The sequence below is a fragment of the Lampetra fluviatilis genome, chromosome 21, assembly GCF_964198595.1.
Source record: "Lampetra fluviatilis chromosome 21, kcLamFluv1.1, whole genome shotgun sequence".
NCBI classification, from domain to species: Eukaryota; Metazoa; Chordata; class Hyperoartia; order Petromyzontiformes; family Petromyzontidae; genus Lampetra; species Lampetra fluviatilis.
This window is the reverse complement of record NC_136295.1, coordinates 10358456-10380951: the sequence shown is the minus strand read 5'-3', so window position 1 is coordinate 10380951 and position 22496 is coordinate 10358456. Positions and strand designations below refer to the sequence as shown.

The 22496-nt window shown below is 46.8% G+C and overlaps 1 protein-coding gene across 1 annotated transcript; it reads left to right on the top strand.

Moving 5' to 3' along the window:
• The first annotated feature begins 2567 nt into the window (after positions 1-2567).
• Positions 2568-21676, top strand: STK16 (serine/threonine kinase 16). The gene is made up of 8 exons (XM_078866034.1): positions 2568-2672; positions 5010-5118; positions 9410-9629; positions 11790-11923; positions 12991-13111; positions 14053-14148; positions 14630-14751; positions 18016-21676. The coding sequence occupies exons 2-8, from the start codon at positions 5033-5035 to the stop codon at positions 18152-18154; spliced, it is 918 nt and encodes a 305-aa protein (XP_078722160.1). The 5' UTR covers positions 2568-2672; positions 5010-5032; the 3' UTR covers positions 18155-21676.
• The last annotated feature ends 820 nt before the right edge of the window (positions 21677-22496 follow it).

The following is a 22496-nucleotide window of genomic DNA, read 5'->3' as shown; positions in this document are numbered from 1 at the left end:
CCATGGTGATCATTTTTAAGATTTGCAAAACACCATTGGACGTATTGGTGGTGCACCATAAACGCACCAGGGTCCTCGTAAGACAGTCTGGCGATGTCGCTGTTGCCCCTTGAGTGAGCTGCAGATTCTCGCGCGAGAAGTCGCCTTCTATTCAGCAGCCGCTTTCCCATTCGAACGTGTGCCTGAATCTCGGAACCGTCTAAGTGTAGGGCACGAGGAGTAAAATCTTGCCTTTGGAACACGGGAGTCAGCCAATCGTCATCAGGCTGGGTGCTGCTGTACGGCAACAGACCGTGAAGCTTCGTGTTCAGCTGATCATGTAACACTCGACTTCCGACATCACGACAACTGATTTTGGCACATTCACACGAGGGTTGCCATTCACGAGGTACAACAAATTGCTGTTTTATACTGCACACCGGTGTACCGCCAATACGTTAATTTACCAAATTACTCTTTCCGAAATCCTTGCGATTAACAAAACGCTGACAATTTCTCAAATGAAAACAGAAATTCACCTTCTAAGTCGTAGAGGCGCTGAAAACACCGACTCTTAACCGAGGGATTCCATCTGGCCGGGTTTGACCCAGTCGTTCTGAGAATTGGCATCTGTTTCACAGGTGGAAAAGATCTGGTGGTAGTATTGTGCTGAACTTTTATCACCGCAGTATTCTGCCAAGTGTCAATAGACCTTGGACTGACTGAGAGATGTTTACCAGGTAAGGCTCACTGAGCTATATAGATATTTTTCAGAAGTGACCTGGCCACAAATGAAAGCTCAACGAAGTGGCTTATTAACATGTGGGAATGTATAGCGTGTTTTTAAATGCAGAGGGAAAACCCGGAGGACCCGGAGAAAAATCCACGACCACGGGGAAAACATGCAAACTCCAAATATACAGGCTTCATGGTCTAGATTGAACCCACGACCTCCTGCATACCAAGCGAGGTAGCAGCACCCCAATATATGTTCGGGTTTGGTCTAAACTGTCGTGGAATAGTTTGCAACCCTATTACAGTACTCAAAACGTGGACATTTTTACTCGGATTATGGTTCATGCCAAGGCTTAGTGGCACCTGTGTTTGTCATTGACAAGCAAAGTCAACTTTGTGGCGCGAGTTTCCATCAGGCTCGGCAAATATTGACCAAAAAGGCCGACCCACGGCAATGATCCGGCAACTTGGATGTGGCGGTTTGTGGATCATGAAAATATGTAATCCGTTTTGCACCTGCGGCAAATATGTGCCCGATAAACAGTAGAGGTGCGTATGCAGTACATGTATACAATGGGTTGGGATTGGGTAGGACTCGTCATGGTTCTAAGGGATAGTTGCTGACAGATGGCCAAGCACATTTAGCGGTTGGACAGCCAAGGCATGGGATGGAAGAAACGCGTCCCGAGAAGGACGTGCCAATCAAGGAGATGGAGCGATGAATTCAGCTCGTGCTAGGTGGATCACCTGCATGGGGTGACCGTGAGAGATGACCAAGGCTTTGCGGAGTCCTTCAGCAGTGGGTATATCATGACAATAATGAACCGTCTAATTAAATACTTTAAATTAGTAAAAGGTATTGATGTCGAAGGATACTGCATCTCAACTGGACCCAAAGACCAACCGACGTAGAAGAAAAGGTTTGCGCATACAAGAAGACCTTGATGATACAGGCAGTGATGAGAAAGAAACTGGCACCAAGCCCCTCCCCACCCTCCCCTCTCCACCCAGCCCCTTCCCTCCCATTTTTGGATGCACGACGGACGGACGGACACAATAATCCCCTGTGGGCTGGTGGAACCAAGTGGTTCCTAGCAGTATAAATCTCGATTTATCCTGCCCGCGTGCATCAGCGTGATGATGGTGAAATGTCCTCTCGTGGCCGAGTTAAGACAGCAGGAGCTTTAGCCCCGTGTGTGTGTCACGTGATCACGTTGTGTGTGTGTCACGTGAGCACGTTGTGTGTGTGTCACGTGAGCACTTTGTGTGTGTGTCACGTGAGCACTTTGTGTGTGTCACGTGAGCACTTTGTGTGTGTCACGTGAGCACGTTGTGTGTGTCACGTGAGCACTGTGTGCGTGTCACGTGATCACTTGGTGTGTGTCACGTGAGCACTTTGTGTGTGTCACGTGAGCACTTTGTGTGTCACGTGAGCACGTTGTGTGTGCCACGTGAGCACGTTGTGTGTGTGTCACGTGAGCACTGTGTGTGTGTGTCACGTGAGCACGTTGTGTGTGTCACGTCATCACTTTGTGTGTGTGTCACGTGAGCACTTTGTGTGTGTGTCACGTGAGCACGTGTGTGTGTCACGTGAGCACTTTGTGTGTGTGTGTCACGTCATCACTTTGTGTGTGTGTCACGTGAGCACTTTGTGTGTGTGTCACGTGAGCACGTTGTGTGTGTGTCACGTGAGCACTGTGTGTCACGTGGCCACTGTGTGTGTGTGTGTCACGTGAGCACGTTGTGTGTGTGTCACGTCATCACTTTGTGTGTGTGTCACGTCATCACTTTGTGTGTGTGTCACGTGAGCATGTTGTGTGTGTGTCACGTGAGCACGTTGTGTGTCACGTGAGCACTTTGTGTGACGTAGCAGCGGCTGCCTTTATTTTATTTTTAAAACGAACCCGACGCTAAGAGGCTGCCACCAGAACGAAAACCGCCGAGGCAAAGTTTATCGTGTGAGTTGAGTGTCGCTTATCGTTGTGTGTGTGCCCCCTTTGTCAATGTTGATTGTTAGGTTTTTTAAAACAACATTTTGTTAATTTGTGTTGTTGGGGCCCAGTTGAGGCTTTGAAGCCTGTGGTGGCTGCAAGTCTCGGATTTTCTAGGCCGCAGTTTCGGCTCGTTATAATTATGTAACGATATTAATAATAATAACACGGTGTAATGCCATCGTTATTTATCGTTAACATCGGGAGGCTGCCGGTTGTTTTTTTTTTATAAATTAAAGTTATTTTTGTTGGCACGGCTCAAGTATAATGTTTGGTGCTTTGTGTTTACATTGTAAACGCGCGTAGCTAACATACTGTTGTGATTACCGTGCCTTATAATGTAATAATAATCATACTCTTAGGTTATTTCGGTAAAGTCACTTAGGTAAAATAATAATAAAATGACAAAATAATGAATGAAAATAACTAAATTAGTTTTACTTTACCGAAAGAACCTAAGAGTATGAATCCTTGCAGCCACGAAAGCTTCAAATCTAGAAGTAATATTAATCGTCGCGTAAGTACCATTATTGACGATCTTGTTTAGTTTTTTTAGTTATTTTTTAAATTATTATTTTGACCATCCGCTGTTGGATGAATGTGGTTGTTCACGGGGGTCTTGTTCCTTCACCATACTTCACCACGCTGGTCACTGCAATTTTTCCTTTCAAGTTGAGGAGATTCCCTGACCGGCTCGCCACTGATGTTAACCGGGTTCAACCCCACAGTAATAGTCATAGTATTACTCAGTTAACATTAGCATTGTTTGTTGAATTAAACTCTTTAACGATCGCTTAAAGTGCACGCAAATCACATAGTGGACACGCGTGTAATATTTGTGTTTTTTTTATTTGGTTGACAGCAAGAGGGCATGGCGACTAAAGCCATTGTGCTGTACTTCTATGCGCCCACTTGTCTGCTTCCCGCATTCAAACCGCACTGACCAGTGCGGTGAAGTATGGTCAAATAAACCCCCAAAACGCACGCGGCGTGGGGAGGGGACTCGTACGGCAGTAGATTTGCAAAGAGCAGTGCCACGTACACTGGAATTTAAATCAATATCTTGTCAATTTCATAGTTGTTCAATACTGTATCATCGATATTGCCATGATTTACAAGTAACAATACCAATATTCTTGGTTCTTTCGGTAAAGTCACGTAGAAAGGAAATAATAAAATAATGTAAATATAAAACAATATGAAACAATATATTATTTTATTATTTCCCTTCTACGTGACTTTTACCGAAAGAACCAAGAATATGAATCCCTGCAGTCACGAAAGCTTTAAATCAAAATTTAACAATACCCAATTCAGTTTTTTGACCAAACTATTGCTTATGAAGCAAAAATAGTTGTACTCTGATTTGTTTTTTACATGGTTTAGGACACGTTTCCATGAATGCGTTGTTTGTTATCTGTGATTAACTTATTGGCGGCAGCTTTTGGAGCTGTTCATCCAGCATTGGACTCATCATGGCTGATGATGGTGATGGGTCACTAATTTGGAGAGCCGTGGTTAGCACGCTGCACTCGTAAACTTGGCGACCTGAGTTCAATTCCTGATCGCTGCTAACATCCGTTGTGAGCCGATACCGAGACCCCCCCCCATTAACTCGAACTGATCAGCGTGGTGAAGTATGGTTAAACACCCCCCATGACTTGGCATGGGGAGGCCTTCACCCATTATTCGATTGACGAATGGCTGCGAAATATATTCGGTGGACTCTTGATTATCTGCGTGCGGTCTATCCGATTTTCGGATTAACTGTTACATAAATTAATAACTCATGGATTTTCCCTTAAGCCCAAATTAATAATCTTAAGAACAGTTATACATTCTTTGTTATTCTTGGCAATGTTTATTATAAGACACGTGCTTAAACCGAACAAATATATGCTCCGGTTAATCTGAAATCCACGTGATCACCTCTATAGTACAGTAGTTGCATATCTTTACAACAGTGGGCGGAGTTTGATTTTGATTGGCATGGCTCTGCTGTCCACTGAGTGGGCCCAGTCTTCTGGGCGGGATCAGGGAAGTGTTATCACTGAACACAATACATTCTTTATTACAAATGTTTGTTTTGTTCATTAGCAAACTAAATTATCTTAACTTAAACGTAATTTATACAAATGTTAGTTGTTTATGGCATGGAGCTCCGCGGAATTTTTTTTTGGATTATCTGCGATTTTTAATGATCCGCGGCCGTCCTCGTCGTTAGCTCAGATAATCGAGTCCTGTATGTATATTAAAAAAAAAAGTGATTTACCATTGCTAAGGAATTAATATGTTATTTGGCAGGAGAGGAGGATGAGGAGGAAGCAATGGGGCAGGCGAACTGCATCTGCTCTCGAGGAATCTTCTCCATCGACGACAAACGCTACTTCTTCATTGAGCAGCTTGGCGAAGGGTAGGACATTGGTTTTTGGAGTACCTGCCAAGCTTATACGAGCTGTAGACAACGTGGTATTCATACCCAGGAGCGCATGACATTCGTAAGTCAACGGTGTTAGATTGCAGATAGGATCCTTGAAGTTTGTTCCCCTCGCTTCGTCATGGATAAGTGGAGTTCTACTGTATCATAATTATATCAAACGGATATAACTATAGGCTTCAAACTCAATACTGAGGCTAGCAGCATTTCACCTTGTTGAAGCGAGAAAAACGCACACTCAAAAATACCATGATTTTTGTCCAAAACATTGTGGGGTGTCTCTTTGCCTAAAATGCCGGAGGGTGTCCATACCACCACGACACCCACAGCGTCTCTACCACATTTTTATGATGGTACTCCCAGCAGCTGGTATCTAGCATAGTTTGGTCGGTATGTGCCCTGGTGCGAGGAATCAAATAGGACCCCTGTCCATTTTTAGAGCCTGGTGCTTGTGCCCCTCTGGTCTGCGGGCCTCCGTGCAGTTGCAGTGCCCACATATTCGATAGCTAAGCTACTGCCCAGTAGTAGATCTCACTTGCAAAAGAAGATTTTTCGTGACAACGGACTGTTACCTGATTAAATTATTCGTCGCGGTTTAACCGAGTTGCGGATTAACGTTGCTCATTCAGCATTTTGTGCAAGTGTTGCTTAAATTATTTGCTGCGTCTCCTTAATATTATTGCTACGCATCAGAGGTGGGACAAAGTCATTGTTATGCAAGTCCAAGTCGAGTCGCAAGTCATCAAATTCATGACTCGAGTCTGACTCGAGTCCAAGTCACATGACTCGAGTCCACATCTCATAGGTGGGACAAAGTCATTGTTATGCAAGTCCAAGTCGAGTCGCAAGTCATCAAATTCATGACTCGAGTCTGACTTGAGTCCAAGTCACATGACTCGAGTCCACACCTCATAGGTGGGACAAAGTCATTGTTATGCAAGTCCAAGTCGAGTCGCAAGTCATCAAATTCATGACTCGAGTCTGACTCGAGTCCAAGTCACATGACTTGAGTCCACGCATCAGAGGTGGGACAAAGTCATTGTTATGCAAGTCCAAGTCGAGTCGCAAGTCATCAAATTCATGACTCGAGTCTGACTCGAGTCCAAGTCACATGACTCGAGTCCACACCTCTGCTACGCATTGTCCCAATGACTTTAATAAACGATAAAAACAGACGACGCAATCCCTATCTTCACCCCAATTCTATGGAGGAGAACCATACATGTGTTTTAACAACCTAATTTTCATGTTTTGAATTATCTGTGTCTTTATTGGGTTCATCCCTTCCCTCCATTACTGTCGTTAGGCGAGAGTTAACTGTCCTGTGCAGACGTTTAATTTTTTATTACTTTATTAGTATTATTACTTTTTTATTAGTAACTTTTTTTAAACGGAGGCTTGGGTCACAAAGCAATGCAGTAAATGATTTATATGTGAATTTAAAAACGTTTAAAATTAAACATTAAAGAATTAACACTTAAGTATTTTATTCAAATAAAACAGAACAAACAATAGTAATGAACCAAGCTTTTGTAGTAACTTGCCAACAAGTGGTCCACGGTGATCTTTTACAATCTAAAGCTTCATAATATAGTTTTTTTTGGTTAGATCGAGTAAATATAAATGTGTCGTTAAACCCGCCACCACCCAACACAGCCCATTAGTAAGGTTTGTCACTTGAACAGAACGTGCCAATTCATTACTAGTACAGCACACCGGTGTGTTGGAGAGCAAATCAACAACATTACAATCCAACATCCCGGTGTGTTGTACCGGTAACGAATTGGCACTTTTTGTTTACGTGACAAACCTTACTAATTGGCTGTGTTGGGTGCTGGTGGGTTTAACGACGCATTTATATTTTCGCGATCTAACCCAAAAACCTATATTATGGATCATATTAGTCGCGAAAGCCTTCGTGTTAATATAAAGATTGCTTGGCAAGCCACTAAATTGTAAGTGTTGTTTTTTCTTAACACTTAGTAAAAACATTTGTATTGAAACAAAAACAATGCACCATAATGGCAAAACCTGAAGTTAAAACGAAAGTGTACGCCTAGGAGATAATTAAAGCCGACGCTTGTAATTTGAAATCGCCTTGAAAGGTGTATTTTCTCACTTAAAACGTGTGCTCGCAAACCGCTGTGTGCTTTTGCGAAATCTGTTCAATTTACTGGAGCTCAGCAGTTGGTTCTCAATCACGAGCGGGACAATTTAGAATCAGTTCAACCGTAAATTTTGTCTAATCTAATTCTCTTCACCGCTGGAGGTAATCACGGTTTTCTCAGTCGCTTGGAAATTCAAGTGCACGGGTAGTGAGCATGTGCGTTTCTTAATTTTCACAATCGCTTTAAAATTGGTCTGAAACTTTTCTTTGGAAAAAGACAAGGTAAATGGTTACTGTTTACTTTTAACTTGGCCCCATCAGAGAAGTTTGTTGAGAAATGTATGCGTGGACATGCAGCAATTATGGAACTTTAATCTAGTTTTTTTTGTAAGGGCTTTTTATTGATCTAACCACGGGGGGAGAGGGGGGGGTGTGATCAACTTCCGTGACAGGCGAATGGTGTTGGAACTGTAATTTCAAAAAAAAAATGTTGCCATGCATTTAACCAGTTGGGCAATGATGTGAGTGCTCTGGGCCAATGTTTAATTTGTTTCTGCACAGCCAGGGACTGTGGTGTCAAGTGTATATTGTGGCATTGGACTGTTGGGGTTTGGTGGGCGGACGGACGGGCGGGCGGGCGTGTAGAGATGCTTACAAGACTGCCTTTCATTCAGGGCAAGTGGTGTTCGAGTGTAAATAGTAGGGGTGTAACAGTGCATCAATGAATCGATTATTAATTTTACTCTTCTGTTCATGAACCCGCACTGACCAGCGCAGTGAAGTATGATCAAAAACCCTACATGACCGACATGGCGTTGGGGAGGTCCTAATCAGTTGGTAGATTAGTGGATTGAGAATGGCTGGAATTTAATAATGTGTTTTGTTTCATGGGTAAACCTTGATATCCTGCAGCCACTAGAAGCAGCTGCATTCGCAACAATGCCAAAAGAATCGCTTATTGAGTCAAATCGCAGCACTGAATTTAGACAATTCATCTTTGTACTGCCCGGAAATATGCTGATCCTTATGAATGAAAGCATGTTTGATTCGGAGCTGATGACCCTGATCAGTCAAGCCGGGGCGATCAACTTTTTAAATCCTTTATATTAAGTTCGCTTGCTTGCTTAGGACCGTGCAAATCTTTCGGTCGTTTTTTAACCCACTTCCCGTGATCCAATCGAGCTGACATTTTGCACACAGACTCGTTGTGCGTGACAATTAATGTTCGTGAAATTTTTTTTCCAAAATTCTACACTGTTTAGGGAATTTTTTTAAAATATTTATTTACCAATTGGTTAATGCTGGCACACAATCAACTGACCCATAGGTGGCAGCCATCTCAAGCCAGAGGACGAGAGGACTCTAGCCGCCACTCATATAAAGGATTTATAGTGAAAAACGTTGTTTTTACGGGTTAATTTTTCCTAACTGAGATCTTAATCGGGCGTTTAATTGCCTCTAGCAGTTCACACGTGAAGACAATGTAGCCCAAGTTGTATGACCATGCCCCAATGTTTGTTATCCAAGAATCACGCAAAAAATAACATCCGTGTCGACTACACTGTTCAGAGGCCCTTGCCAGTGAAAGAAATTACTGAGCTTGTGAAGAAATAAAAAATAATTTACATCCCTTTGTCAATTCACCGATGAATGCAGGCCTTTCCAATGCAGTGTCAGTCGTTTTACCATACTTCACCACACTGGATAGTTGGTGAAAAGGTCGGCAGGGTGGGGCCACTGATGATCATCAATGCTAGGCGTTGCTCTCCACCGCTGACTCAAACAAAATAAGTGGGTATATACTCTTTGGTTTTTTTGGTAAAGTCACGTAGGGAAAAAAATAAATAATAAACATTAATAATAATAAATTATAGCTTCCGTCTATAGCTTCCGTCTTCAGGTGGAACCGTCACAGCACGCTTGCTGTATCAAGTAGAGAGAAGTCCCAAGAGACCCGACCTTATATATACTGGTTAAGGGGGTGGAGGAGCCAGGGTGGGCCACGGGAGAGGAGTTGTCGTGAGATGGTTAGGACGTCTGCTGCTTGTTGAGGTATATAAGTGGGTATATTCTACAGACGGGGCCCATCAGAGGGCAGAGCCGTGCTTTGAAAAGCGCTTCTCCTCTACCCGTGGTGACGCCGCCACCTTTCCCAAACAGCGGCTTCAGCTACGTGGACCTGGTCGAGGGGGCTCACAACGGCCGCTTCTACGCGCTGAAGCGCATCGTGTGCCACGATAAGGACGACCACAAGGGGGCGCTCAGGGAGGTGGAGATGCACCGCGCCTTCCGCCACCCCAACGTCCTCCCGCTGGAGGGCAGCCGCGTGGTAGAGCGGGGCCCCAAGTGCGAGGTCTGGCTGCTGCTGCCCTATTACCAGGTGCGTGCGTGGTGTGGGGGGGTTGCCGTGAGGCTGGGTGGTTTGTGAGCGGGTGGGGTCTTTCACAGGAGAGCTGAAAGGAGTTCAAATGAGCTCGCAAACTAACACCTTTGTTAAAGACCCAACCCATACCTGTCAAACCCACACGGTTTACCCGCATTCTTGTACAGGGAATTTGAGTTTTCGGGTCCATACGCCGTATAGCCATTTCAATACGGGCAACAGAGTCGGGCTTGTTAAGTATATGCTGCTGGATTTACCGTGTCTTATTGGTTAAAGTGCTCCATGGAAATTTCGCAAACCCAGTACAATTTACAACGCAATACACTGCACAATGGGTTTGGGTACAGGTTCATTTAACGAAGGTTATTGCTGTACATTCCAACTAGAATGATGTTTCGATGGTTTCTATTTTAGAGAAAATGCGAGGAGGAAGAAAGTGGAGAGGGTTGAGAAGGGATAGGAATCAGGGGACACAAGCTGGTAGAGCGGCGTTGGTTTGATTGAGTCGGTATCTAGAGGGAGTCGCTCTGCCAGCATGAACCCAAGTCTGTATGAATGTAAAGAGAATGAGTAATCAAACTGGGTTGTGGTCGTTACGGCTGCGCTACATTGACAGGGATATCTATTGTTGTACTGTACTATGTTCCCAAATGTATGCCCTTTCGCCTAAACCAACCTTCGCGCTTCATTGATCGGTGTGGCGAGGTATGGTCAAAACACATTCCTGCGGAGGGAGCTGGTAGGAACGTTGGGTTGCTCGGTCAATGGCCTGCAGGGTCAACGGCGGCGTGGTGTATTCCGCAAATATGCCCGACTGTTAGGGCGGGCACAAGCCGGCGTGAGTAGGTTAAACGTTGAGTTTTATAAGGGCACCACGGGGTGACCAGCCCCTTCCCAACCAGCCCCACCCCACCCACCCTCCCCACCCAGACCCTCCCCACCCAGCCCCTCCCCACCCTCCCCTCTCCACCCAGCCCGACCCCTCCCATTTTTGGATGCACGGCGGACGGACGGAGACAATAATCCCCTGTGGGCTGGTGGAACCAGGTGGTTCCTAACAGTATAACCCCGATGGTTCACACGCCACGGATAGGCCCTCATCCAGTAGTGGATTGACAAGGGCTGTGCATACGTACATACACGTGCCGTTGAATATCATGAATTGTCATATAAGGTACCTAGGAAAGTGTACATATATGGGCCTTAGAAATGTCTAATAATTCTCATCAAGTAACGGAGCATCCCAGGAGTGAATCACGTGAAAGTCCGACAATAACCTTATAAATTGTTCTCAAGTATCAAAAGTGTCTGGTTTTTACTGAATGTGAAATCAGTCAACCCAGAGGTGGGGGAGATTATTCAAGAAAATTCTGGCAGTAGAAGAGTTAATCGGAGTGGTGTTTCTATATTCTGTGGCTTAGAAGGTTCAGCTTTTTTCCAATTGCGTTAAAAGCTGAAGTTGGAGGTGTATAATATAACCGGCTCTGTCTAAATCTTGCCTCCTGGACATGGGCGTTTCAATCGACGCTCAGCGTCCAATCTATATATATATGCCACTTTATCCGCTGGCTGGAGTTTAGAAAGTAAGGAGAGAGAAAATGTTTTACCGGAACTGTACGCAAGCTGATTGTAAAACAAAAAATACGCGTGGAGACAGAGAATGGAGTTTGTTTACTGCTATGGTAACACTGTTTATACGAGCGGTGCTGTGCACCAATTGTAAGATGTGCACCAGCAATAACATGAACACTGAATTTCGTACGTAATAATATTAATGTTTAATTTATCTATCATCGTTGGTTCAAATTACATCTCACACTTGCTGTGGAAGCACAGACAAAGCTGGATATGCAATCTGGCAGTGATCCAGCTTTGTGGCATAGGCCCTCAGCACGTTGGCACAGGGTAGAGGGAAGTGGATGAAGAGGAAGAGGCTGCAGAGAATGTCTGGATGACATGAGAGATTGGTGCCAGAGAGATGTGGCATAGCCTCAGCACGTTGGCACAGGGTAGATGGAAGTGGAAACAAGTGACAACATTTTGCGGTGGACACCTACGGGCTTTTTCTCCCGTGGAGTTTGATGATGCTGATGATGACAAGTGTACTATTGTGGTAAAGCTGAGATGGACCGTGACATGTTTGTGTATACCTTCCAGAGAGGCACACTGTGGGACGAGCTGGAAAAACTCCGCAACAAGCACAGCTTCATGACGGAGGAGAGGATCGTCGACATCTTCCGTGGCATCTGCAGCGGCCTCAAGGACATTCATGACAAGGGCTTTGCGCACAGGTCTGTATGCTCATCGGCAGCGTCATCATCATCGGCAGAAATGATCAATCCAGCAGTGGAATTGATCATTGGCTGATGATGGAGTCGAGCAAAAACACCCTTTAGAGGGGCTTTCTAAAGCTCCCTCTGGTGGGGAGGCCTTACAGCCAGCAGTGACATGAGTAGGTCATTGCAGGGCTGCGCCTTTGACTTCACCGTGCCGCCCACATCAAAATTGGATTTTTTTTTTTAAACGAGTTTTGTCGTTGACACCGTGAACTCTGAAACAACGGAGGCATTGAAGCAATCCAGTGCGCATCAACTGAAGTCACTTCCTGGCTAACCAAACTGGACACAAGACTGTTATGTTGCCATTCATTTCAGCCATACCCAGTCATCCAACCTTTAGAACTGCTTTTTGTGTTTCGTTTTTTGTCCTTCCCCCACACCTCTGATTAGCAGCACAGGTGGCTACGTACGGTGCGAAAGAAGTTGAACATACTTACACACAGCCAAATTACTCAATTGGGACAATACAGAGCAATCATCGCCCCCCCCCCGCCCTTACCGGCAGACTGCTGACCCAGGTCACTTGCAAAATGAGACTATCCTGGTCACTTGAATTCTCGCCTGGTCAAAACAAAATAAGCGTGAACCTCGATGCGCAAGAGGCAGAGGTCGCAAACGGGTTTTGATTCCTTACCCGTACCCGGCCGCACCAGGGTCGCAAACGGGTAGCCGTACCCTACCCGATACCCGGCTACCCGTACCCGGCCGGGTACGGGTAGGGTACGGGTATCGGGTACCTGATTGTAACCTCTGGGATGAAGCCATGTGGCAGGCGCGGGTGGGTTGATTCTAGGAACTTGAATTGTGAGAAGAGACAAGACGTTGGGAAATGAGTGACAAACAGTTACTCACCAGTGACTCACGGTCTACCCGTACCTGTAACCGGCCGCACCAGGGTCGCAAACGGGTACGCGTACCCGGGTATCGGGTAGGGTACTGGTATCGGGTACCCGGTTGCGACCTCTGGCAAGAGGCTGTGGAGCTGTTACGGCAACGCGCACGTCTCTGTCATTCTGCAGAGACCTGAAACCCACGAACGTCCTTCTTTCCGACGAGGACGTCCCCGTCCTCATGGACCTCGGCTCCATGGAGAAGGCTCGCATCGAGATAAAGAACTCGCGGGAGGCGATGGCACTGCAGGTGACGCAAACGCACCTCGTCGTCCTTCCTACCCATGGGAAGGGCTAGACGCACGCGGTACATGTACCCACCCGCGTACCTCGGCTTCCGCGGTACGGTCGTACTGCGACATTTTGGACAATGTAAGGTCAATGGTAAGCACGTCACCCGTTTTGCTCGATATGAATTTTTTGCTTTTTTTTTATTTAAACGTGTGTTTTATTGCGAAATATGTGCGCGATGATAAAATAATGAAAGTTACATATGAATGGTGGCCTTACCCACGTTCTTGCTTGTTTTCTAGCAGCACAACTTTTAAGTCGGCCTTAACAATGGAAGTGGCTCATGTCATTATATATGTTGTGTGTAACCGACCACGTTGTGTGTTATACGCATTTTAGATGATAAAGTTGCAGTTTTGAGAACACTTAAGCCAGGATTATTTGGAGTAAAAAAAAATTACGAGTAATATTTATTCACAGATGTCCAGTCGAATTTACAGTAGAGCACAAAAACGACAATTAAATAGCGAAATACATTTACACGGTTATGGGAAACTGATATTGTGATAATTGTCATATTGTGAAAATGTATGCCGTATCGTGTTTGTTTCGGCAGAAATGCTACGGAGACTCTAGTTGATGTGTGGAGCATGCGAGATCTTGTGTCCAGAGATGTCCCTTATCTAGATTACATGTAATTTAAGTCTATATAATGTCATTACATTTGTAATTTTTTATTGGTAGCTAAATTACACAGCTCAAAGTAATGAGTAATTGGCATCTAAATTACACCAGACACATTTAATTGGCAATTTGTATATATATTACATTACGTCACTGCAGTCATTTGTACTTTGAATGTGTTTTTCCCCGCCTCTGCCTCCTTCAACTTGTGTTTTGCATCTCTCGCCGTGTGGGCGCACGCACGTGTGTGTGTGTGTGCATGCGTGCCGTGTGCAGGATCGGGCTGCAGAGCGCTGCACCATATCGTACCGTGCCCCAGAGCTGTTCACCGTTCCGAGCCACTGCATCATTGACGCACGGACAGACATCTGGGTCCGTATCGCACACTCGCAGACAATGAGGCCTTCCCTCGCACCTCCGATTTGCGCGCTCGGCTACGTACGGCGCGGAAGACGTTCAACACACCATGCACGTTGAGGACTCGGAATAGCAAACTGACTGTTTCGTTTCAGCCAAACTATGTTCAAGCACCACCACCACCACAACATTTCATAAAAAGGTCGTCCAGGGGCTTTGTGTGGCCACGTGATTGGCAGCAGAGGGCAGTGCAGAAATAAATCCGTTGTTGTACTGTACGTCTCTGCTCTCGCCACATCTACGTTCCCCGCCTTCAACAACCCCTGCTCACCAGCGTGGCGAAGTATGGTGGCCACGTAACCTCCACGACCCACGTGGGTCGTGAGGAAGACCACGTCTGGGCACGAGATTAACAAAAAGGCTGTGACGCGCACGTACGCGTCAATCGTCTGGCTTGTTTGAGCTCGCCCGTCTCGCGTTTGTTTCACCACCGCAGTCCCTGGGCTGCGTGCTCTTCGCCATGATGTTCCTGGAGGGCCCGTTTGACGGCGTGTTCCAGCGCGGCGACAGTGTCGCTCTCGCGGTGCAGAGCAGCGTCAACATCCCATCCAGCAGCAGGTGACGACGCCAACAACGGGCATAACATCGTAGCCATGATGTTAATAATAATTGCAGTAATACTTCGATTTAAAGCTTTCGTGACTGCAGGGATTCATATTATTGGTTCTTTAGGTAAAGTCACGTAGAAGGGAAATAATAAAAGAATAAAAATAAAACAATTTCCTTCTTTGTGACTTTACCGAAAGAACCAAGAATATGCAGTAATACTGCATAGGTTTTTTTCTGGTTAGGTCGTACAGCTCTCCGATGTTTTTGGTCGCATTGTGCGAGCGTGTTGTTCGACGCGACGTCCGACGTTTCGCTGTGGGTGCTGGCGGCTCCATCAGGAGCGAAACGTGGGACATCGTGCCGAATAACAATGACGACACGATACAATACGGAAACGCGCATGAGAACTGCAGTGCTGCTTTATTAGCTCACTGTCAGTGTAAGTATTCGACATTTCCAGACACTTCAGTGGTTTCATGTCGTCATGACTTCCTGAGGCTAATCAATTTTTATTCCTCCCCGTGTAGCTGGAGTGCATGTCACCATTCACTCCCCACGCAAAAAAAAAAGTGATTTATAGACAGCGAAAGGTGCGATCGTGACGAGAGGGTAATTCCAGCCGTCATGCCGTGTGTGTCGCATCCAATCCCCGTTGCTCCCGTGTATAAGGGTGAGGGCTTCGTGTGTTAGACCACCAAGATTCAAAATTGACCGGAGTATGTTCGGCAGCTGTAGGACAATTAGATGATTAGGCCGTGCCAGATTGTCCCCACAGTGATGAAGGGGAGGGAGGGCTTGTCCAAACAAAGCCCCTCTGGGCTCGCAAGGCAGGGGGTAAGGAAATGATGGCTATGGTATCCAACAAGAGGTGGAAACGGCGAACTGTTGACTCCTTGTGGTTGAGATTTTTCGGCGAAAATTGGCAGCAGTGCCCTCCTTGCACAGCGTTAATGCACACATCGCGCCGTGCGCTGCGATGTAGGTTATGTTTCACAGCGTATTTCCAATTCTAACCGGAGAGATTCTGTCATGTGCAACTTATTTTGTTTTGAACCATATTCATAACATCCTCAATGCATTTATTCATTTTTATCATCTCCATGAGTAGAATAAGGTGGTTACTTTTGGAAGGAAGGAAGGAAGGATATATGTTTATAACCATTCCATCGAAGTTTCCAAACGACTTTAATTGATTGAAGAGAGTGAGCAAAATGGAAACATGGCGATTGTGACGGTCACACAACAGGTCACGTAATTTCTGTAAAACGTACAAGCCCTTTAATTTTCAATCACGCCCTCTGCTCTCACGGTGGACGTCCAAGGTCCTGTGACGTCGTTCGCAAGAGTATGCCACTATGTGCCGGCGTCAATGGGTCCAACCAACACTGACAAATGAGAAAAATTGCCCCGCAGAATTACACTAAGTTGGGATTATACAGAGACCCCACATAGCTTGGGGCCATCGTTGGCGCTGGATTTGGGTCGTTTTCCAGCTTGTCTGTGGCTTCCTGCCCTGACGAGCTGGGTGGAGTTAATGGTGGGGGGGGGGGGCCCTTTCGTGAGTAAACCGTTCTGATGCTCTGAACTTTGATAAAAAAAAATTACTCAACTGCTAATCTTCACCGCCAAGACACCAGCCTCACCAGTCGAAGGGAATGTGTGAACATTTCACACCCTCCGAATAGCATAGCACCAGCTGTGTGAGAGTGGGTATAGTGAGCATTGTGAACTATGATATTCTACTCATGCGCAAGTGCCAGCTCGATAGAGCCTGAGTTGATGGGCATGCGGCGAAGACAATTTATGCTACCGAGGGTATGGATGGTACCGAGGGTATAGACGCAACCGCTGGTATAGATGGTGCTGCTGGTATGAAAGGTTACCGCTCGTGTTGATGCTGTGGCTGGCGTAGCTGCTACTGCAGACCTACATGCAGGCGGCTTGACCACTTGCATAGCGCGCTATGGGTCTCCGTGATTGGTCCCCATGAATGGTCCCTGTGATTGGTCCAGCGAGCTGACTCCCCGAGTGGATCACATCACGCTAATGTCGAGTGTAACTTTAAGTACATTTCATGTAATCGTCTGCGAGAATGGCTTTTTTGTTGTTGTTACCACGTTAGCAGAAGCAGCACAGTCGTGCACTTAAGAAAATAAATATTGCTCTTGCAAAAATGGTTATTTTATGGCACATTTGGAGCGGTGCAAACACGCGAGCCAGTTGCTGAGCGGGCACAAATTAGGCTTAATTTCCACTCTTTTAATGCCTCATTTCACACGTGTTTCAAAGGGCACTTTGTTTAAAATTGCACATTCTCCAGAGTTTTACTACACACAATTGCAAAAGTGGTGCTTTTTAGTGTATCCGAATAAAAGATAAGGCAATGACGTCCCTCTTCCCGTGTGATTAGAGAGGCAAAGGTGTTAGCGAGGGCATGTCGCTTGAACGTGATGGCAGGTCAGACAATAAAGTCCTGTTTGCAAGCATTGGGCACATTTTAAGTGAAACAAATAAGAATCGTAATCGGTAGCATAGAGAGCTAATGGACAGGTATTTTAAAATTATGAAGACAAACCCATGGCCAGTGTGAAGGGTTAACAGCCAAGTATTCACATTCCAGCGGCTCGGGGAATTGTTCCAATTCAGGGTGGCGATTATTTTTCATTTTTTTTAATCATCTTCTTTGTTTTGTTTCCAGATCGTTCCCTTTTGTTTTTGCAGTTTTCCCTCGCTCCATTCACGGGAAAAATAACTTTCATTCATCTATAAAATCAGCCGGAACCTCCAGTAAATCACGTGACTTCTGAGTAGCCACCCCGACTGTGAATCCCTCCCCCTCTCCTCGCCGCCCACTGTGAAAACAGCAGCCGCAGCAGCAGCGTCAAGATCCTGATGTAGCCTCCCCATCATTATCACTCCTGAACCCAGTGCTCCCGTTTCTCTGTTCCTTTCTCATCCTCTCATTTGTTTATTAGTCTCATGTTTTGTTGTCTTCACTTCCTGTTCCTTTTTGAGTTTCCATTCCTTCTCTCCTTGACTCCACCACTTCCCTTCCCGTGGTGTGCGACCATGGCTACGAAGCTGCCAGTTTTTTCGTAATTTATCAAAGAATCCAACACGGATGATTCTGTGTTTAAAAAAAAAATCTATCGAGCACAAGAAACATTTTTAGGGTGCCTCGTTATATATCTTGTTTTAATGCTTTGATGTATTCGACGGGGTGGGTTGCACGGCGGGGGGAAGGGGTTAACCGATGGTCGTTTAACTCCGCAGGTATTCACAACCTCTGCGCACACTGCTAACCTCGCTTATGGACGTGGACCCCTCGGAGAGGCCCACGGCCGACGGCGCCCTGGAGCAAGCGAACGAGCTGCGCGGCGCCTTCTCTTCCACGCACAACACGGCCGTCTGAGTTTCACAAACCGGCCGCCGCTCCCAAAGTGGCTTTCCGGGGAGAGTTTCAGGAGGCCGAGCTTGCGTTGACAAAGAGCGCAAGCCAGCCGTCTCGTCTTCCCACGGCTTCAGAGCACCGCAACGAGGGCGTTGTCGTCGTCATCGTTGTTGTTGTTGTTCAGCCTCCTCGCTCAGATGTTAACTCGTTCAACGCATTCCACACGACGACGACGACGACAAACCTCTCTTCGTTACTCGGCGACGGTGACGTCGGCGCAGCGCTTGTGTCAGGCGAGGTGCGTTTTGAGGCCGTGCGAAGTGGCGAAGGTTGGCTGGAGAGCGCTCTTATGTGCTATGCTGGTTATATAGCATTCCACGCACAAACACAACAACTTTCTTGCCAGTGATTGGTGGTGACCACACCACGGTACCTCCTTGTGTGAACGCTAGGTGCATGTGCACGACCCGTGAAGTTACAAAGGTTATACACGCAAATGCACGTACATTTGTCTAAAGCAGAGGTATCACCGACGGCTTAAATGGACTTTTGGAGCAATTGCTCTCATTGAACACCTGCTAAGGGCCGGGACATCAACCCGAGCTGATGGGTGGTTAGGTCAGTACGACCAGTGTGTCTGCAGCGCTAAATGTAGACACACTGCACCAGGTATGCATTTTACACTGAGTCAACCCAGGTGGGGGACCACGTCCAGTTTTCCAAACCGGTTCTGTCACTGACTGTGTGTGTGTGTGTGCGCGCGCGAGAGCGAGGCCACGAGTCGAAGCCAGTGCCCGCTTGGGATTGTTAGTGCCGTGTGATCACGGCTTTGTCACCGTTCCCCCTGAAATGCACACATGCTCTCGCGTGCTTGTGCATCGAAGCTGATGCACAGCGGGATCGTTAAGGGGAGGAGCATTCGTGTCAGAGGTCGCAAACGGGTTTTGATTCCTTACCCGTACCCGGCCGCACCAGGGTCGCAAACGGGTACCCGTACCCTTCCCGATACCCGGCTACCCGTACCCGGCCGGGTATCGGGTAGGGTACGGGTATCGGGTACCCGATTGCGACCTCTGGGATGAAGCCATGTTGCAGGCGCGGGTGGGTTGATTCTAGGAACTTGAATTGTGAGAAGAGACAAGACGTTGGGAAATGAGTGACAAAGGGTTACTCACCAGTGACTCACGGCCTACCCGTACCCGGCCGCACCAGGGTCGCAAACGAGTACCTGTACCCGGCCGGGTACGGGTAGTCGGGTATCGGGTAGGGTACGGGTATTGGGTACCCAATTGCGACTTCTGATTCATGTTCAGTCGGGCGCAACGCCTGGACCTTGGCTGCTACTGCCCTGCCCAGATGAACGTAGAAAGGGGGCGAATTACAAGTATGCTTCTTTTTGTTCGTTTGACTCTTGCCTTGTATTATCATTAGTATATATCAGACATGGTTGTTACTCTACTGGTGGATGAAGGCCTCCCCAAGTTGCGATGGGGCCGATGAATTTTGGGGGGGGGGGGGTGGGGGGAGTTCAATTGTTTGTGGGTAACGGATAAGAGGACGACAACTTGAAATTGCACATTCTCTGAATATCGCGACAGTGCCGTCATGCGATGTCACACATTTAACTAAACTTCTGAGCTTCATTTATAACATCTGTAGTTTAAACAGGTTCTTACATATGCCTTTCTGCACATTGGTAAATATGTTTCGGGAGTTCCCCCCCCACCCCAGCAATGCCGAATGCATTAGCAGCAAAACCTCTCTGGGATTGTCAAAGGAGCTAACCAAAGGAGGGTTTAATAGGGGGGGTGGAGGGGGGGGGTGTCTTTTGAGTGACTGATCCTAGCGAAACTCGGCACATCTTGAGTTTAACGCAACCAGCTGGCCGCATTCACTTGCTCCCTTTGATTGCCATCCTATGGGGCATGAGTCCCCGGCATCTTAACGTGCAACGTTCAATACAGGGACTCCTCAACTTACCGACATTCGACTTACGACCTTTAAGAGATACGAACAAACCTAGTTGCCTGTTCGGACCGAGTGGCGTAAGTTTAACCGCCGCGCAATAGAAGGCGGTGGTGGCATCTACATCTGCAAAAGATGAAGAACCAGTGGCATCTACAGGATATTATACAATGTTTAAAGCCATTGCCCGTGTTTAGTGGACACGCCGTACAGCGTGTTTGTAATCGACAGGAGTAAAGTTGGACTTGCGAACAAATTGACTTACGAACAGGTCTGGAATCTAACTTGTCCGTAAGTAGAGGAGTCCCTGTACCAAGGTTTTTGAAGAGTAGTTCTTGTATATGTGCGTACTTATTTTTACGCGTATTTATGCAAAATATCGCATTCTTGTCCACGTGTCAGAAGGTGAAGTTGTGAAGCGTTCGAGTGGTATTGATATCATGGTCGTGTTGTGGACATTGGACACCGTACATTAAGAGTGGTATCCAAGATGGTAACGTGCAGCGTTTGATACCAGGTATTGAACATGTCTGGTCTTTACACATCCACCCTTTTGTTGAAGAAAAATAGCATTAATTTCCACACGTGTACTGGTAACGTGATTCAGTGTCGAGTGGTGTTAATATTATTGAGTGCAAAGACTCCTTGTATAGTGATTCCCAGTGTTTACAGGATCAATAGATCGACTTTTTTGCGTACGTCTACTGTGTTTGTGCAAGGCCACACTGACCTGCTTAGTGTAGCTGGTAAGTAGACTATTGTGTAAGGGGCCATCCATTTAGTACGCACGCAAATATCTGACAACTTGACCCCCCCCCCTCTCCCCCGAATCCTATAGAACGGCCGATATTTAATCAACGCAGAAACGATCAAGGATTAATAATATTAACATGTTTCAGCAAACAGTCCACCGCCGGCTGCATTAAAGAATTAAGTTGTGTACCTTGGCCACTTATTTTGCTGAGCTGCGTGATAGTCACAGTCAGGAGTACGGTGACACACGAGTGACACCTCTCCCACAGTCCCACCTCTCCCGGTAGTGCTTGTCGTCTGACAGCTGAAGAAACTGAACTGTGGCTCATTTGAAGGCCGATGTAGACATTATTATCGAGGTTTCACCCCCCCCCCCCGTTTCCTATGCGTACGAACATTGTCAGTAGACCCCCCATACGCAAGCGTACGCATTTTAGTTAACCCCCCCCTTCCCTCTCCATGCGTACGTACTAAATGGATGGGCCCCTAAGTAGACGAATCTGCGTTGGTGTAGGTGTACTGCTGCTGTTAATGGTCTCTCTTTGCTGTGTGCCTTTTTTGGGGTTTGTCTTTGTTGATGTATGTCCTTTTCCCCCACCCCGCATGATGCATTCCACTGCAACTTTAATTTGGGGAGGGGAGGGGGCGAGGGGGTTCAGTCTGAAATGGCAACTGAAAGTCGGAACGATTTTCAGATGCACCGTACAAGAGGTTATTCTAAATAAACTTCACTGTTTTCACCCCAAAAAAAAACAAAGTCTAGAGCAGTGGTTCATAAACTTTGACTGCAGCCTTGCACCCCTTTGGTTCTCAATCGTAAACAAAAAATACGTAAGTTTGATAAAAACAAAGTGGTTGTACTTGCCAGTATTTTGTGTTTCGATTATTTACCTTTCTCAAGAAAATCTTGCCGAGTTTTGCACCCCCAGAAAGGACATCTCGTACCCCCCTAAAGGGGGTGCGTGCACCCCAAATTAGGAACCGTTGGGCCGGAGTAACCAGAGAGGAACGACGTCGTCAAGCGAGGTGCTGCTGCGCTTTGCGTCTCTCCCGACGGCCGCTTCTGGCCCCCACGCGGCCGCGTTCTCGCCGTGCGACCTCCTGAAGAAGCGTGTGGAGCGAAACGTCGGGACATCCTGCCGGAACAGCGCGCGGCGACGTCTGCCCGAAAACATTTCGTAGAGCTACACGCAAAACCGTTGTGTAGATTTGGACTTGTTGTTTTTTTTTGGGGGGGGGAGGAGGGTGGTCGCCCCCCACTATCGATGCTCGTTGTTTTTGCCACCTGTGCCCGATGGCAGCCAAAACTGACGCCACTGAACAACTCTTGCAGTGGGGAGGGGGGGGGCTTTGAGCGAAGCGGCAAAGCCAGCGGACGGGTAACTCCGCTCGTCCCGAACTCCTCTTCATCCGCGTGTGGTTGCGGGCGGGCGGGCGGGGGGGGGGAGAATGAAAAAGGAATGAAACGGAAGAGTCCCTTTATTGTTCAAATTAGAGAGCGAGCGAGAGATATTGTAAGGGGCAAGGTGAAGACGGCACGACGGATTCTCGCATTATTTGTGCCGCGGTGGGGAAAGCGTCAATAACTAAACATCTCTCTCGTGTCCATTGATGGAGAAGAATTCGCATGGTAGAACGACGTGGA

What these genes read in the sequence shown, in the direction of transcription:
- STK16 (XM_078866034.1), top strand. Translation starts at nt 5,033, where the DNA reads ATGGGGCAGGCGAACTGCATCTGCTCTCGAGGAATCTTCTCCATCGAC. An exon ending in ATTGAGCAGCTTGGCGAAGG is followed by an intron (nt 5,119 to 9,409) that starts GTAGGACATTGG and finishes TTTCCCAAACAG; the next exon opens with CGGCTTCAGCTACGTGGACC. An exon ending in GACAAGGGCTTTGCGCACAG is followed by an intron (nt 11,924 to 12,990) that starts GTCTGTATGCTC and finishes GTCATTCTGCAG; the next exon opens with AGACCTGAAACCCACGAACG.